Below are 11521 nucleotides of genomic sequence, written 5' to 3'. Positions count from 1 at the left end.
AATTCTGCCCATCAGTTCAGTTTGTTAAAAAACTCATCACGCAACTCCTGCTTTGGCCACGTCATCCATATTCCAGTATATTTTTCAAGCAAGTTCCCATCAATCCTGTTCTTTCTATTCATGTAAAACATGTTCCACAGTTTCTTGTTTCTGACACCTATTACACAACTCTGTTTTGCCTGGAGGAAGTGCACTGGTAGGAGATTTTTAATGGCCAGTGTACGCCCTACTCTGCCTTTGATTGGCTTACCTAGGCACACATACTTTTACTATCTATGTAATTAATCTCACTCCCATAGACTGCATAATATTAATGGACAGAGTATGCGTGACGTCACCCATTGGTTTGTGGAGATCTGCTATGAGTTGTTGAGTTTCCCATTACCAAGGGGGTAAGGCTCTCCTCTCTAAGCGTCGCTACCATGGTGCAATTGTAATGCTACTAAGCAATCACCTGCAGTTAGCATCCCATTGACTGCCCTTCATTTTGGGGCTACTTTGACAGTGAATTACATCTGAAGCGTTTCAATACTCTATTTGTCCGTTTTTTATTTCTAAAGAAACACAAGAATGCACTGTAAAAAAAGACTCCATTACACTTTTTTTTTAAATAGAAGTGGGTCATATTCGTTCTCATTGACTTTTACATATACCGACCTCGATAGTAGGCTACACAATCGTATGTGTATGGTTTTGATTACAATATGCGGAATTAGGCCTACATTACGTTAAATATGTATGTATATTAATTATTCACCGCGGTGTCAGTACAACATAAACAGTGGTCGACAATGTCGTTTGTCTGTGTGACGTCAAAACTGTAACTCGGAGTAACGATCTGGTACAAGTTCACGAGTTTTGACTGCCGTTCCAGGGCCCTTCCACGGGCAGAAGGTTGTGAAGACATTCCATACATCCACTGTATAGTAAGGATATTTTATTTTTCTACCTATTTTATTATGCTGTTTTTTTTTATTTAATTTTCTACTGATGCCAAAGTGTTCAATGAATGTTTAACATGTTTTGTAAAACTTAAAGATGATAATAAAAAAAAAATAAAATAAAAAAAAAAAAAAGGTTGTGAAGACACGAGTCACGGGTCGCCCGGAACGCAGCGTAAGGTCACTCCTCATTTCTTTAACCGTCTTGGCTCATGTCACACCTGATCAGAAGGCAACGACTACTAACCAATCAGAGTCCGATTAGGGCGGGTCATGTCTTCGCCGTCCTAGGAAACTCAAATTTGCCAGCGGGAGGCCGGAGTGTTAGCTAGCTTAGCTACACGTCTGAACCGATCTGAAGGGAACTGTCCGTTGCTTTTCAGGGCTGACTAGCGACTGAAACTTCACTCACTGCCAAGATGTCCGACGAGGAGCAAGAGCAGACCATTGCCGAGGATCTGGTGGTCACCAAGTACAAGATGGGTGGTGACATCGCCAACCGTAAGTACATTTAAACGGTGACTGGCTGAGATGACCTGCTCTATTTGGCCTGTCGTCCAACCAACTAACGTTAGTTTCCCCACACAGCAGCAGCAGCCATGAGGCACACTATGCAATGCTGTCCAAACTGGATAGCTAGCTAGCTAGCTAGCAGCTACAGCTGGTTCAGTGTTAGCTAATGCTAGCTCCTCTGGTTCTGTTGATTAACGTTGATCTTATAACGTTAGGTTTTAACGTTACTGGATGTAGCTGACTGTCTGTGCAGCTATCGTGGGATGCTAACCAGCTAGCTAGACCAGCATGTTACCAGTTATGGTAAAGTCAGCTAGCTAACGGTGAACATGAAATATTAAAAGATAAGCAGGCTTTTACAACGTTAAATGCTCTCCTCCTTACATCACCAGGCGGAACTCTTTGCGTTAGTTTATTCTTAACTTTTGATGGTTAACTAAGTTATTTTTTTAATTCACATAACTGACAAGGTGACAAGTCAGCTAGAGGAATAATGTGAAGTCTTACTCTAACGTTATTCATATTCATATTCATATATAACGTCTCAATGATATTAAACTTACAGGTTAAATAAGTAAAATTGTTGTCTCTGTGCATTTGCAGACGCAGTCGTTTTACCTACCTGTGTGATTTATCTTCACTACAAATAAAGGATACCTTTTTTATGAGCTTACACATATGAATGAAATTCTCGGTCAATGATTTAAAGTTATGTAATGTAATATATTAATTCAATTTTCAGGAACTGTTTTGAGTTAAAAATAATTATAACGAAATGGTTATCCAGCACTTTAAATACGTGGCAAGTAAAGTTATATCAGCATTTTGATCAAAATCGTATTAACATTGCCTGCTGGAATATTATAGAAGATGTGCCACAGTATACACGGTAATAGTACAACAAAATCACTGATGATTGACAAATCAATATCTTCTAATGGTATATGTGGTCATATCACCCAATCCTATTTCAAACTTTGCTTTACTTTGCACGCTATCACCTAGAGATTGGCAAAATTGACAGATGTTAGACCTATTGGCATTGCTTTAGGACAATACCTAATATGATATCTGGCAAGTTATCAATACTACAATGACCTTTCAAGTTCAACATGGTCCTCTTCTGCACCTTAATGGTTTGCTGTGTGTGTCACCCAGAGGCTCTTCGTCTGGTTGTGGAAACAGCCAAGCCCGGGGTGTCGGTGCTCAGCCTCTGTGAGAAAGGGGATGCCTACATCATGGCGGAGACTGGAAAGGTCTTTAAGAAGGAAAAGGAAATGAAGAAAGGTGAGCCAAAGATGATACTAGTGAGTCTGTTGTTACTCGGGTGAACTGAGGTGGACCCATTAAGAAGAGTTAAGATGCAGTCTTGCAAATTGTTGATCAAAGTGTGAATCCTTTCATCCTTGTTTACTTTTCTCACTCACATTTGTGGATGATTTCCAAATGAAGACTTGGTGGTTCTCTTTTCCCTCTTCTAGGCATTGCCTTTCCCACCAGCGTCTCAGTCAATAACTGTGTTTGCCACTTCTCTCCCCTGAAGAGTGACCCTGACTACGCACTTAAAGATGGGGATCTGGTCAAAATGTAGGCACCACGCTCTGCATTGTTCTGTGTGTCTTGAGTCTTCCAATGTGTTGTCTTCCCCTCTTTCTATGTGACATCTTGACTTGTATGTGAGGTGTTTCTCTTGGCTGTTGACTGTCTGCTTCATCAGTAAGGTGTTGTCTTCTTTTGTGTCCTGTGTGGCAAACGACAAGTAAGATTGGACAGTTTTATAACATTGTTTTTGTTGTTGCAGTTTTCGAAGTGACATGTTGGATTTTTAGCGTTGATGGCCAACCATCTGCTCAATCCGATTCACAATTTTCTAAAGCAGTGTTGTGCTTTTGAAAAAGGAAGTCGGCTCATCTTAGTTGTTGTATTGCCACACATGTTTTTGTCTCTTGTATCATCTTTGTGCTGTGTGGATCTGCAATGTTTTAAAGATATTTGTTGCTTGTGGTGATGTGGTTACACAATAGGTTTGGATGATTCTCACCTTTTACACACACCTTTTACCTAACCCTTTGTCTGTTCAATTCATTAAAGTCTGTATTGCTGCTGCCTTGAATTCACAAGTTCTTCACTGAATTCCAGCTGATGTACAGCCTCAAATTTTTTTAATTGTATTGTATATGTCCTAAGTGGAGGAGGATTGGTATATCATCCTTCCTAAATTGACTTGATTGGTTCTTGTATCAACATTAGTAATCTCAACAGCTGGGTGGCAGTTAAATTTGCAATGAATTTGACACATGATCTATTTAATTTGTATTATTGTTATTTCATACTCATCTCGACCTCTTATTTTGTTTAGAGATCTTGGGGTTCATGTCGATGGCTTCATTGCCAATGTTGCTCACAGCTTTGTGGTAGGAGCCAGTAAGGTGAGGGCCTTTTTCTTTTAAATAATGCTTTTGCCTCGTTTTGGGTCCTCTTGTCAGATCACTTATTTAAGTCTTTTTCTCATTGTGTATTATTTCTGCAGGAGAACCCTATCACAGGGCGGAAAGCTGATGTAATCAAAGCGGCCCATCTGTGTGCAGAAGCAGCTCTCCGCCTTGTTAAGCCTGGTAACCAGGTACATGGAACCACTTAATAATAATAATAATAATAATAATAATAATAAATTGAATTTGTGTAGCGCTTTTCCCGAGCTCAAAGTCGCTTAACAGAGAAGAGACAGTTTAAAAAAAGAAAAAAAAAAAAAAAACTAAGGATAGGCAGAACAGAAAAGATGGGTCTTCAGACGGGACTGAAAAATGGTGAGGGACTCAGAGATGCGGATCTCATGGGGGAGGGAGTTCCACAGCCTTGGAGCTGCCCTGGAAAAGGCTCGGTCCCCAAAACTGCGGAGCTTTGACTTGGGGACAAAGAGGAGACCGGCTGTGGTGGATCTGAGGGCCCGTGAAGGTTGGTAGGGGGAGAGGAGGACAGTGAGGTATGACGGGGCAAGGTGGTGGATGGCTTTTGTAGGTGAGGACCAGGATCTTGTATGTGATCCGGTGAGCGATGGGAAGCCAGTGAAGCTGTTTTAACTTCCTCCCGGTCTTTGCCATGTCAGCCATGAGTTACTTTTTCTACAGTTGCTGGCTATGGCTTATTAAAAGATTTAGATGGGCCTTCAAAGTAAAGAGTTAAATTCTGACTTGCGTCAGTGTGTAAAATTCATCTTTGATTCATCTCCTCCTAAACATTCGCTGCAGATCCTTCAATAGTTTTGCTTTAATGCTCTTCCTCAATTTAATTGGTCAGTCAGTGCAGAACTCTATTTTGTATTTGAAAATGTTGCATTGCTCTGTCTTTCAGAACAATCAAGTGACAGAAGCCTGGAACAAGATCGCTCAGTCGTTCAAATGCACACCAATTGAGGGTGAGTGCGTATTCAACGTTTGTGCCTCTCAGTGTGCCATGTCATGAAGAAAGGCATTCAGAAAAACCATAAGTGTTCACATGTCATCACATCAGTGTGAAGACATTGACTCACAACATGCAAGGGTTTTGTAGAAACGGGGAACTTTTTCTGTTTTTATATTATTTTCTCTCACTGGCTCTGTGTTTTAAAGGTATGCTGTCTCATCAGCTAAAGCAACATGTCATCGATGGAGAGAAGACCATCATTCAGAACCCGTCAGACCAGCAAAGGTACATTTATTCACTTTTTGCAAACACCATAGGAGTAAGGGAGGGTAATCAGAGGCAGTGTGTGGGTGTTTTGAATTGTATCAAACCTTTAAGACACAGTCTCTGAGGTTTTGTGTGTATATAGACACACAGAGCACATAATGGATCATGTCTAAAGGTACTGAGTGGGATTTGGTCCTGTCAAGCAATATTGCATTTAAAATGTTGCGTTTTCTGTTTGTGTAGACGCACTAGTTTGTTTTGTTTTATAGTTCCCTGTAATTTTCATTCATTTCACAATCTTTCCATAAATGTAAGAATTATTTTATGCATTTCACCTGTGATATCTAAAGGTCTGGCATTGTTTTGAACAAGAGTAATGTTAGCTGTAACCCATATCACAAAAGTACATATTTTATAGTTACTAGTACAGTGTCCGTTTAAAAAATGGGCCTGTTTTGAACGGGCCGATTTTCTTGGCCTGGGGTGTTGCTGCTTAAAATTTTCTCCAGAACAATTTTTCCCCAAAATTACTTACAGAAGGACCCCTAAGCACTTGATATGCAACCACACTGTACATTCTACTACTGACTTGCTGTGTACTTCTAATTCCGAAAATAAACCTTGTACTACATTTACCTGTCAGAATGTTGCAGATTCAGATTTTACTAACAAAAAATGTAATGTGTAATCACTGACATATTGTGAGGGATAGAAAAGCTTTTTTGAGTGTCCTGCTTGCACAATGTTCTGAGTGAATTTAAGCTGGGCTTTTGGGTAGACAGGGAACAGCCAGCATGATGGCAGTGCTTCTTTTTTTTTTTTAACCTTTTTTCTTCAACCCTCTATCATTTGCTTGTTTAGTTCAATCCACAGCTTACTATTCAATATCCAATGCTATCCAAACTGCTCCAAATTCTAAATCCCAAGTTCAGTGGGTACCCAGGAAACCAAGTGTGAAGCAGATTGGATGAACAGTTCATGAGACACACATACATAGATTTGCTGATTTCTTAGAGACGTGTACATTCTCTAGCCAAACAGTAACTTTTAGTTTCATGTAGTGAGCTCTGAGACTTGTATCACAGAACCAAGATAATGTAAATTAATGGAATTTGGTGTGTGGCGCTGAAACTAACAAACCAAAAATCACGTTTGGAGAATCTCAACAGCAACTTGACTTCCCTGTAGTGCTTAATACTATTTTGAGTGACATCTTTGCAGTGTTTTGAATAACGGATGTACGGTATGGCTGTTAAATATGAATGGAGTGCAAAATATGTGATTTGTCTTTTTCGCTCACTGCTGTTGCTGTTCATTTTCAGGAAGGACCATGAGAAGGCAGAGTTTGAGGTACATGAAGTCTATGCTGTGGACGTCTTGATTAGCAGCGGAGAAGGGAAGGTCAGTGTCCTCTTGTCTTACTTTAGTCATTACTTAAAGCTGCCGAAAGTGTAGCTAATAAACACTTTAGTGTAAAGAAAAGACACTCGTTGTTTTAACCCTCTGTCATTTACAATTAGGCCAGAGATGGAGGTCTGAGGACTACGATTTATAAGAGAGACCCCAGTAAGCAGTACGGCTTGAAGATGAAAACTTCCCGTACGTTCTTCAGCGAAGTAGAACGACGCTTTGATGCCATGCCCTTTACTCTTCGGTAGGATTACTACACTTTGTGACGATAATGCATAGTCCACCTGCTAACATTTTAAATAGTTTCACAGCAAGTTGAATATTAATAAACTTGTGGCTCAAGCTTTTACTTAATATCACCATCCTATTTCTGTCAGGGCGTTCGAGGATGAGGCCAAAGCCCGTCTGGGTGTGGTAGAGTGTGCCAAACATGAATTGTTACAGCCCTTCAGTGTGCTACACGAGAAGGACGGTAAGTGTACACCTTCTATCATCTTTTGGCTTATCAACAGCTTTCCCTTATTATTCACAGCCCCCTTCCTTCTGTGTCTTTGTTCTCAGGAGAGTGTGTAGCTCAGTTTAAGTTCACAGTGCTGCTGATGGCAAATGGGCCTCACAGAATCACCAACGGACCCTTCGATCCAGAGCTCTACAAGTCAGAGCACGAAGTTCAGGATGCAGAGCTAAGGGTAAGACCTTGAATTCACTTTTCTTTACATCAAGTGCCTCCATTACACAGAAACTGGCTGCATTTGACATAGTATTCCCTTTTATAATGTATCTCTTCTTCCCCAGACTTTACTACAGACCTCTGCAAGCCGTAAAACACAGAAGAAAAAGAAAAAGAAGGTACATTTTTATTTTGACAATGAACCGTCAACCTGTCTTACAATTCAATTCCTTGTGATTTGTGTCACCTCACTGATCTTTACCTCCCTTTTTCAAATCCTACAGGCCTCAAAGACAGCAGAAAATGCAACGGGACAGCCAACCGCAGAGGCCGGAGAATAAATAAATAAATAAATACTGCCTTTTCACACATGCAATACCCCAAAGAGAACCAAGATAAAACATAACAAATTTCCCCAAACACTGCCCATAATACACCTAATAATGATTTCACAAATAAAACTGATGAATTTTAGATCCTACATGGATGCTTACCACTTTACTGCATTTATTGGAAGTACCATGTTGCTTTTTCTTCCCTAACTTGGCAGTAGAATGATAACCACAAGTAGTTTTAACTTTAAAAACACTTGTTGCCAAATGGTACATGTGCGATTGATGCCCGTGTTTTTGTTTTTGTTTTATTTATTTTTTTAAGGCTCTTTTGGTCCTTCATGTCTGCATTATTTGCAGCTGAACATTTCCTTTCAAGTAAAACTGAAGCATAAAGTGGGGATCATTGGGAGTGATTGGCTTTGTTTGTTTTTTGACATCCAACTGCAGCTGAAGGATTATTGGATGATACCAACCGAAACGTTGGATCACTTTTGTACACTCTGTATTCTTTTCTTTAAGGCATCGTGTGTCTGAGGCTATCATGGACTCTCCTGTTTGAATTGGATGGTTCCACTGAATTTTCGTGTGTTCATTCCCTTTGGCAACAAAGTTACAAGTTATCTGAAATTGTTTATATGTAAACAAAGATTTATAGTAAAATTAATATTCAGATATTTTATTGAAAAGGTTTATTAGCAACTGAGAATCATAAGTGATGAGTTCAGTCATCCAATGCATTTTGAAAAAAATGACCTTTTCAACATTTCTTCTTAACGACATTGTGCAGTAAAGGGTTAAATTATAAATTTCAATAGACAAAACGAAATGGACAACAAATGACAGTTATTACAAGGACTATAATATAAAGGATGTTTCTTGCGTCAGAGCGTACGTTGTGAGGGTTTATGTTTGTTCTTCCATCAAGGCCTGACCACATCTTTGGCTAAAACTACAATTTTTTTTCCCCCACTAAATTCTTAAAGCGTAAACCTAACCAAATGAATATTCAAGTATACAAGAAAAATCAGTAGGTTTGGCCATTATGATGTATACGTCTGAGATTTTGTCAGAGATTTTCGGAATGTTCTAGGTAATTTTTGGAAATGCTGGAAATCTAGGACCATAACTTATTTATCGCACCAACATTAGATATATTTGTCTGATTTAACAATAACACATTCCTGACTGGTTAATTTTTTTCCAATGAATTTACCATATTATGATAGATAATGAAACAATATTAAATTACATATCAGAGGATCGTATCTATACCGCCCTCTCCTTAGCAACAGGATTTTTGTTGTTGTTGCATTAATCATGTTTGGGTTAGAGAAATGTATTCTATGATCAATTTGAAAGATTTCTGACGGATAAAATAAATCTAATGTCAAAGTCAATTTAATAACTGCTAATAAAGGTTTCTAAATTGTCTTTCCATGAATCTGAGCGCATCTAGGACTGCATTTGCTAATGAGGACTGTGTGCTACACGCTACTAGTGGACTTTGACATGGTAGTTGCAAGAATATCTCATTAGGGCTCACCAACGGTCTCCGAGTACACAGACCACGCCCTTTTCATAACTTGTGAACAGTTTAACCACCCCGGGGTAAAAATTTAACTTAAGATATTTATATTCTTTTTTTGAAATGTCTCCAAATAGTGTTAAAGGCCAGTTTTTTGGTCATATTTTGGTATTCGCGTTTTTTTATTTCAGTTCGGTGATGACGTCACGTTGGGGGAGAGTAGCCTCAGCCTGGTACTAGAACTATGGAGACTGACTTGGATGTGGAAGAGATGGAAAGGCCAGCAGCCAGTGCCAGCGCAGCAATGCATACAATGGTGACATTTTTTTTTATGTCAGTGAATAGCACCGGGTCATCGCAGCTTTTATTCCAATTGTTTTTTATGTCATTATTTGGAAATAAAATAAGATTCTACCAACTTGACCATTGCAGTGCTGTCTGTAAAATCAAGCTTTTAAAAAACATCAGTTCTATTTATTTCCAGCATGAAAGACTAGTCTCTCTTTTCCTTAAAGAGTCCTAAAAACTGTGCTCAGTTTCTTTAACTGTCTATGGTTTTAACATAACTGTCTATGGATATATCGCCTTGAAAAAGCAGATATTTCATTAAAAGACGCCTGTCCCAATTAAATTACTTTTGAGCAGGACAGACGCAGGCCTGAACATTTAGGCACATACCCTGAATTTGGACCTTGGATTTACACAGCTGCCCGTGCAATAATCAAGTAATAATTCTTTAATCGTCTGTACAGTAATGATACATAGTTAATAATCCATAGACAGTTAAAGAAATAACCAGCCAACCGTTGGCGCTTAAACATGACGTCAACGTCTGTATAAATAGCGCCCTTTTTCTCCGTCACATCCTCTTTCCGTTGCTCTTCTCGCTTTGAGGTATGGGATTCTGGTTCACTGCTAGCTGAATCCAATCTAATCGTTACGTTTTATAAATCATCCGCAGTCACTAATAGTTGTATTTGTATTGTTTTCACAGAATCTTCTCCACGCGATGAGAGCCAAGGTGAGTTAGATGGCTAATTTTTTCGTTTTATATTCTCTTCCTGTTCCAGTCAATGCGTCGAGCTAAATAGCACCCCCCCCTGCGTAGCTGCTTTATCTTGTTTGTTTGAAAATGTTTAAATATGGATTTCTTTTACAGTCATTCTAACAATGTTAATAACGTAAACCTAAACTCTTAGAAAATGCGTGGAAATCATCGTAAATGCTCTTACAGACTGTCCCGCGTTGATGCATGCTCCAACATTAGCAATGCTAAACCTGAGCTGAAGCACCGGTAACCTTATCGATTGTGTTTTAAGAAAAAAGGTCGAGTTCTGATAGATGACCCAACACTACTGTTGGGTGCCTAATCACAGCTGTAGTCTGCAGTGCTAGAGTCGTAGTAGTTTTTTTTTTTCACATCATGACAACAGACAAGCATGCTGTCTCAAGTCATTAAGTAGGAGGGCACATTTGAACACTTAGCTACTGTACACTAATACATTTCATCTTGTGTTCTAGTGGAGGAAGAAGCGTATGCGCAGGTAAGCACTTAACATTTTGTACAGATTCCTTACTCACTTTTCTGCTGAGTGTATAGAAATTAAGTGACAGGACTACCTTGGTTATGTTTCTCTCCCCCTACATAATCACACTGCAAAAATAATCTAATCAGCCTACTAGCACCTCATCAAATGGCTCTTGTAGTTTATGACGATAAGGCCAATTCCCATTGAACGTTGCTGGCATATTGGTTATAACCATTATGGGCAGAGAACATTAAATCTGCAGTCACTGGTTCTAACATTTGATAGCACTTTGAAAATTGAAAATATATCTGCTGTAAAATGTCAGTTATCCATGTGGTCTAAGACATGCTGATGGAGCCGTGTCCTAAATATTCGCAATATTGTTACCATTTTTTAATAGGTGAAATAATGACTTGGTTACAACCCATTTTAAAATGGCTTTGAAATTTTAACTTCAGGAGAATCTGTCCTAATGTTGCATAGGAAGTGTTCTTGAATCAAGGGAAATTTAGGGATTTTTATCTATACTGTAAAACTTTATTTACCTAAATATGCCAATCATATGTAAGACTTCATTAAGTACATAAAATGTGTTTTGCATTTTGACAGGCTGAAGCGTAAAAGGAGAAAGATGAGGCAGAGGTCAAAGTAAGCCCTCATCCCTGCCAGCTGAGATCCTGTCCGAGCCTCTCCAGATGACTGACGCATGTGGCTGAAGTGGAGCCTCCATCAGGGGAACGACGCCCAAGTCCTGATTTCAGATGACGGTGCGTCTCACGGAGCCTGCTGTGAACGTCTGACTGGAAGAGGCAAAGACGCTGGACAACATCTGAACTACAGCTGCTTTGTTCACGGACCATAATACTTTGTTTTTAACAACTGTCATGTGGTGGTGTATTGAACAATAAATGGAACACTCTTAAAATTTA

General features: G+C 39.2%; 1 protein-coding gene and 1 long non-coding RNA gene across 2 annotated transcripts; both read left to right on the top strand.

The window, feature by feature from the left end:
• Positions 1–1177: 1177 nt before the first annotated feature.
• Positions 1178–8557, top strand: pa2g4a (proliferation-associated 2G4, a). Its single transcript, XM_034870196.1, has 13 exons — positions 1178–1442; positions 2613–2741; positions 2936–3041; positions 3814–3883; positions 3985–4077; positions 4806–4869; positions 5063–5141; positions 6446–6524; positions 6644–6777; positions 6911–7005; positions 7095–7222; positions 7329–7382; positions 7488–8557. The coding sequence occupies exons 1-13, from the start codon at positions 1361–1363 to the stop codon at positions 7542–7544; spliced, it is 1170 nt and encodes a 389-aa protein (XP_034726087.1). The 5' UTR covers positions 1178–1360; the 3' UTR covers positions 7545–8557.
• Positions 8558–9871: 1314 nt separating this feature from the next.
• On the top strand, positions 9872–11521 carry LOC117943933. The gene is made up of 4 exons (XR_004656461.1): positions 9872–9957; positions 10058–10084; positions 10585–10607; positions 11202–11521. It is a non-coding gene; the product is annotated as an uncharacterized LOC117943933 (long non-coding RNA).

Source organism: Etheostoma cragini, chromosome 4 (assembly GCF_013103735.1).
Source record: "Etheostoma cragini isolate CJK2018 chromosome 4, CSU_Ecrag_1.0, whole genome shotgun sequence".
Lineage (NCBI taxonomy): Eukaryota > Metazoa > Chordata > Actinopteri > Perciformes > Percidae > Etheostoma > Etheostoma cragini.
This window is presented reverse-complemented; position numbering and strand designations above follow the sequence as displayed.

What these genes read in the sequence shown, in the direction of transcription:
- pa2g4a (XM_034870196.1), top strand. Translation starts at nt 1,361, where the DNA reads ATGTCCGACGAGGAGCAAGAGCAGACCATTGCCGAGGATCTGGTGGTC. An exon ending in GATGGGGATCTGGTCAAAAT is followed by an intron (nt 3,042 to 3,813) that starts GTAGGCACCACG and finishes TATTTTGTTTAG; the next exon opens with AGATCTTGGGGTTCATGTCG. An exon ending in AACCCGTCAGACCAGCAAAG is followed by an intron (nt 5,142 to 6,445) that starts GTACATTTATTC and finishes GTTCATTTTCAG; the next exon opens with GAAGGACCATGAGAAGGCAG.